This window comes from Trachemys scripta, chromosome 1 (assembly GCF_013100865.1).
Source record: "Trachemys scripta elegans isolate TJP31775 chromosome 1, CAS_Tse_1.0, whole genome shotgun sequence".
NCBI lineage: Eukaryota > Metazoa > Chordata > Testudines > Emydidae > Trachemys > Trachemys scripta.
In genome coordinates, this window is record NC_048298.1 from 287,817,158 (window position 1) to 287,823,157 (window position 6,000).

Sequence of the window (6,000 nt, forward strand, 5' to 3'; positions counted from 1 at the left end):
GAAATTGGACTAGATAACCTAAAGTCCCTTCCAGTCCTACACTTCTATGATTCTATGTATCTATCAATGGAGTCATGTTGCTGATTTGTCTATTTTTTTAATGATAAATCTTTTAAATTAAGTCCTGGTGGAGCCTGTTCTTAGCTCGTTTTTTTTCCTCTTGATAAAAAAAGTTGATTTTTATTTAGTTAATATATCTTTTCTACTGCTTATGTCTTCTAGGCCTATTTCCTGACTCTTCTTCCAGACCTTACACCTTTAGTCGACACTTTGGTGTATCTTAACCTGTCATTCAATGACTTACACTTCTTTCCCAGGGAGGTATGTACCAGTTATTTTCCTTATTGTTATTAAGAGTAAAACTGTAAGACAGCCTGAATTTTTACAGTTTAATATTAAACTAAACATAAAAAAATGTAACTTCCAAACAACAATGATTTAATAAGAGATGCAAATTGCATAGCTCAGATATTGGAAAAACATCATTCCTTTACTTTTCTGGTTATTTATGGGATAGTAAGAATCAATGTGAGCCTGGAAAGATTCCAACAAGATTTAGAAATATCTCTGCATCTGTGTCTGAAGATCTCATTCCGATCTTGCTTTATGCTAGTGTCACTCAGTTGACTTCAATGGGAAGTTATTCCTGTTTTAAACTTATCCTCATTTATAGGGCACCAATCTATGGGTTGATACTAAGATTACACACAAAAAATACTCTGAAAGAACCTTAATCCAGTTGCAAAGTCAAGAACTCAAAAGTTAGGAAATTCCAGAATTAAAGTTGCCTGTGCAATCTTTATTCAACTCCCTTGTGCATATGCTATGATCCAGTCCTCAATTACATGATCACATACTACTTTTTCCACAGAATCCATGCCTCGTTCAGTGCACAGGATGGACAGTACTCAACTAATAAGCAGCTAGTCAATATTTTTTTCTCCTCATTGTTCAGTGTGTGGCTGTAGGCTTTACTTACTGCACATTATTCAAATCCTACTCTGAAGTCAGAAGTATTAAATTTCTCAGGGGCTTTGTATAACGCTCAGAACTATAGCATGTGAGTGTCTCACAAGCATTGGTGACTTGATTTTTCACCACACTTCTGTGAGATGAGTGGGTATTTATTATCCCTCTTCTGCAGATGGAGAGCTGAGGCACAAAGAGATTAAAGTCAAAACTATCCACTAATTTTGGGAGCCCAGTTTGTGATCCTGGAACCTGATTTTTCAGAGTATTTACCATTATATAGCACAGTATATGTATGTTTATGGCCCTACCAAATTCATGGTCCATTTTGGTTAATTTCATGGTCATAGGATTTTAAAAATCGTAAATTTCATGATTTCAGCTATTTAAATCAGAAATGTCATGGTGTTGTTATTGTAGGGATTCCGACCCAAGAAGGAGTTGTGGGGAGGACACAAGGTTATTGTAGGAGGGGTGGCGGTACTGCTACTCTTACTTCTGCGCTGCTGCTGGCGGTGGTGCTGCCTTCAGAGCTGGGCAGCTGGAGAGCGGTGGATGCTGGTTGGGACCCCATCTCTGAAGGCAGAGCCGCCTCCAGCAGCAACATAGAAGTAAGGATGGCATGGTATGGTATTGCCACCTTTACTTCTGCGCTGCTGCCTGCACAGCTGGGCCCTCAGTCAGCAGTCGCCACTCTCCAGCTGCCCAGCTCTGAAAGTAGCAGCGCAGAAGTAAGGGTGGCATGGTATGGTTTTGCCACCCTTACTTCTGTGCTGTCTCTGGCGGGAAGCTAGCTTCAGAAATGGGCGCCTGGCCAACAGCCGCCACTCTCTGGTCACCAAGCTCTGAAGTCAGCACAAAAGTAAGGGTGGTAATACCGTGACCCCCCCCCCCTATAACTCCCTTTTGGGAAAGGACCCCCAGTTTGTTAAACGCTGGTCTCCCTCCCACCCACCCACCCCCAGTGAAATCAGTATAGTGTAGGGTAAAAGCACACAAAAGACCAGATTTCACCGGGGGAGGAGGGGAGTCCAGATTTCATGCTCTGTGATGCGTTTTTCATGGCCATGAATTTGGTAGGGCCCTATGTATGTTCAAAGCACAGCTTCCATTGACTTCAGTTGCAGCTGTGAGTGCTCAGCACTTCTGCACATAAAGCCCCAGGGTCTCACTCTGGGCACCCATAAAATGAGGAACACACAATTAGTGACCACCTGTTAAAAGTTTGGTTTAAGTGATTTGCCCAGTATCACATGGGAACTCTATGGCAGAGGTAGGAGTAGAATCAAATTCTCCAGGGCAGCATTCAGTTTCTTTAACCACTTCCACTTTACTCTGTGCTGATAAGGCCTCAGCTGGAGTATTGTGTCCAGTTCTGGGTGCCATGTTTCGGGAAAGATGTGGACAAATTGGAGAAAGTCCAGAGAAGAGCAACAATAATGATTAAAGTTCTAAAAAATATGACCTATGAGAAAGATTGAAAAAATGGGGTTTGTTTAGTCTGGAGAAAAGGAGACTGAGTGGGGGCATAATAACCATTTTCAAGTACATAAAATATAGTAATAAGGAGGAGGGAGAAAAATTGTTCTTGTTAACCTCTCAGGATAGGCTTAAATTGCAGAAAGGGAGATTTAGTTTGGACATTAGGAAAAGCTTTCTAACTGTCAGGGTAATTAAGCACTGAACAAATTGCTTAGGGAGGTTGTGGAATCTCCATCATTGGAGGTTTTAAGAACAGGTTGTACAAACACCTGTCAGGAATGGTCTAGTTATTACGTAGTCCTTCCCTGAGTGCAGGGGATTGGATTGGATGACCTCTCGAGGTCCCTTCCCATTCTACACTGCTATGATTCTATGAGACAATCATTCCTCTTCCTACAATCCCCTGTCTCATTCACCATACACCTTCCAACTGCAATAAATGAAGCAGGGTGCCTGCAGACAACAGCCTCCTGTATTACACAACCTGTAATTAGACTGTATCATAATACATACATATAAAGACCAAATTAAGGTTGTCCTGGCAACCTTAATTTTGGCATTTCCAAATGTTGAGTGTTTGACTTTGCAAGCCTAATAATGTTTGCTTAACATAGTTTTTGTGTAATTGCCTAGGTTTTTGAAAAAGCAAACTGAAAAACATTGTACTGAGGCCCACATGGGTCATCAGCAGGGTTGGAATCTTTGGATCCATCACAAAGACCTCTGCCATTTGAACTAACAGAGTAACTGATAGATGATAACATACTAACCCCCCCCAAACACACACACAGCAGGTTCTTATCTTAGTCTCCTTACCTAGTCAGTCCCGCATTCCCCACAGCTCCTCATGCAATCTCTGTCTCTCCCATCTCCCACCTACTGAGCTTAAACTCAAAAAGGAAGCTTTACAAGAAGTGGAAATTTGAACAGATGACTAGGGAGAAGTATAAAAATATTGCTAGAGCATGCAGGTGTGTAATCAGGAAGGCCAAGGCACAATTGGAGTTGCAGCTAGCAAGGGATGTGAAGGGTAACAAGAAGGGTTTCTACAGATATGTTAGCAACAAGAAGAAGGTCAGAAATAGTTTGGGACGCTTACTGAATGGGGGAGGCAACATAGTGACAGACGATGTGGGAAAAGCTGAAATACTCAATGCTTTCCCCCCCTCAGTCTTCACAGGCAAGGGCAGCTCCCAGACTGCTGCACTGGGCAACACAGCATGGAGAGTAGGTGAGCAGCCCTTAGTGGTGAAAGAACAGGTTAAGGACTATTTAGAAAAGCTGGACATGCACAAGTCCATGGGTCGAGATCTAATGTATCCAAAGGTGCTGAGGGAGTTGGCTGATGTGATTGCAGAGCCTTTGGCCATTATCTTTGAAAATTCGTGGCAATCGGGGGAGGTCCCGGATGATTGGAAAAAGGCAAATATAGTGCCTATATTTTAAAAAGGGAAAAAAGAGAACCCGGGGAACTTCAGACCAGTCAGGTTCACTTCAGTCCCCGGCAAAATCATGGAGCAGGTCCTCAAGGAATCCATTTTGAAGTACTTGGAGGAGAGGAAGGTAATCAGGAACAGTTAACATGGATTCACCAAGGGCAAGTCATGCCTGACCAACCTGATTGCCCTCTATGATGAGATAACTGGCTCTGTGGATATGGGGAAAGCAGTGGATGTGATATATCTTGACTTTAGCAAAGCTTTTGATACGGTCTCCCACAGTATTCTTGCCAGCAAGTTAAAAAAGTATGGCTGGCTGAATGGACAATAAGGTGGATAGAAAGCTGGCTAGATCATCGGGCTCAACAGATAGTGATCAATGACTCAATGTCTAGTTGGCAGCCAGTTTCAAGCGGAGTGCCCCAAGGGTCGGTCCTGGGGACGGTTTTGTTCAATATCTTCATTAATGATCTGGAGGATGGCGTGAACTGCACTCTCAGCAAGTTTGCAGATGACACTAAACTGGGAGGAGTGGTAGATACGCTGGAGGGTAGGGATAGGAGACAGAGGGACCTAGTCAAATTAGAGGATTGGGCCAAAAGAAACCTGATGAGGTTCAACAAGGACAAGTGCAGAGTCCTGCACTTAGGACGGAAGAATCCTATTCACTGTTACAGACTAGGGACTGAATGGCTAGGCAGCAGTTCTGCAGAAAAAGTCCTAGGGGTTACAGTGGATGAGAAGCTGGATATGAGTCAACAGTGTGCCCTTGTTGCCAAGAAGGCTAGCATTTTGGGCTATATAAGTAGGGGCATTGCCAGCAGATCGAGGGACGTGATCATTCCCCTCTATTCGACATTGATGAGGCCTCATCTGGAGTACTGTGTCCAGTTTTGGACCCCACACTACAAGAAGGATGTGGAAAAATTGGAAAGAGTCCAGCGGAGGGCAACAAAAATGATTAGGGGTCTGGAGGACATGACTTATGAGGAGAGGCTGAGGGAACTGGGATTGTTTAGTCTCCAGAAGAGAAGAATGAGGGGGGATTTGATAGCAGCCTTCAACTACCTGAAAGGGGGTTCCAAAGAGGATGGAGCTTGGCTGTTCTCAGTGGTGGCAGATGACAGAACAAGGAGCAATGGTCTCAAGTTGCAGTGGGGGAGGTCTAGGTTGGATATTAGGAAACACTATTTCACTAGGAGGGTGGTGAAGCACTGGAATGCATTACCTAGGGAGGCGGTGGAGTCTCCTTCCTTGGAGATTTTTAAGGTCAGGCTTGACAAAGCCCTAGCTGGGATGATTTAGTTGGGAATTGGTCCTGCTTTGAGCAGGGGGTTGGACTAGATGACCTCCTGAGGTCTCTTCCAACCCTAATATTCTATGATTCTATTCTATGATACTGGTTCCCCATTCCCATTGTCCCCTCCTGTCTCCTAGTCTCCTTCCAACCTGTCCCAGATTCTGTACCCAGCCAGTCCCCGAACTCCCTCCTGACTCCCATTCTCTGACTCCTCCATGCTGCATTGGCCAAGCGGGGCGGGGGGGTCATTAGCTCACCCGTGTTCTCAATCTCTCAATTAATGTGCTTGGACCCAGATATGGTATTGGCTGCAGCAGCCCATAGCTGCCATCATACTTAGTGCAGACAGAATCTTTAGGGAAATTAGCTGCTAAAATCTAAAGAAGTCTCTACTGATCATATGTGAACTGTAATTTTTCAAAGGCTTATAACTTGGCCAAATTTGGGCTGATTTTCATAGGGACAGCAAAAGTCACATCCGTGACACAAACAGTAGCGTAGCTAGGGGGGATCAGGGGAAGCCGTTTCCCCTCAGTACATTTTTCACAAGCGGCGCCTGCCGGGCCGCCGCTGGGGTCCTGCAGGCAAGTAGGGGGGCAGCATGGTCGGGCTCCGCAGGAGCCCTTGGGGGGGGGGGCAGCAGGCGCGGCCAGAGGAGCAAAGGGGCCGGGCTCCTCAGCCATCGCGCCCCACGCTCAGCACGGCCCCAATATCGCCGCCGCGGCCGCCTTCTGCAGCGGCTCAGGGCTCGGCGGCCGAGCACTCCGCAGCTGGCGGGCAGATCCCCTCTCCCCGGCAGCTTCCTGCTTC

General features: G+C 45.4%; 1 protein-coding gene across 1 annotated transcript in view; it reads left to right on the forward strand.

Moving 5' to 3' along the window:
• LRRC63 (leucine rich repeat containing 63) overlaps positions 1-6,000 on the forward strand; it is a 53,903-nt gene that overhangs the window by 20,636 nt on the left and 27,267 nt on the right. Inside the window, exon 6 of the mRNA XM_034758480.1 lies at positions 223-321. Coding sequence (XP_034614371.1) covers positions 223-321 — 99 coding nt within the window. The remainder of the gene's footprint in view (positions 1-222; positions 322-6,000) is intronic.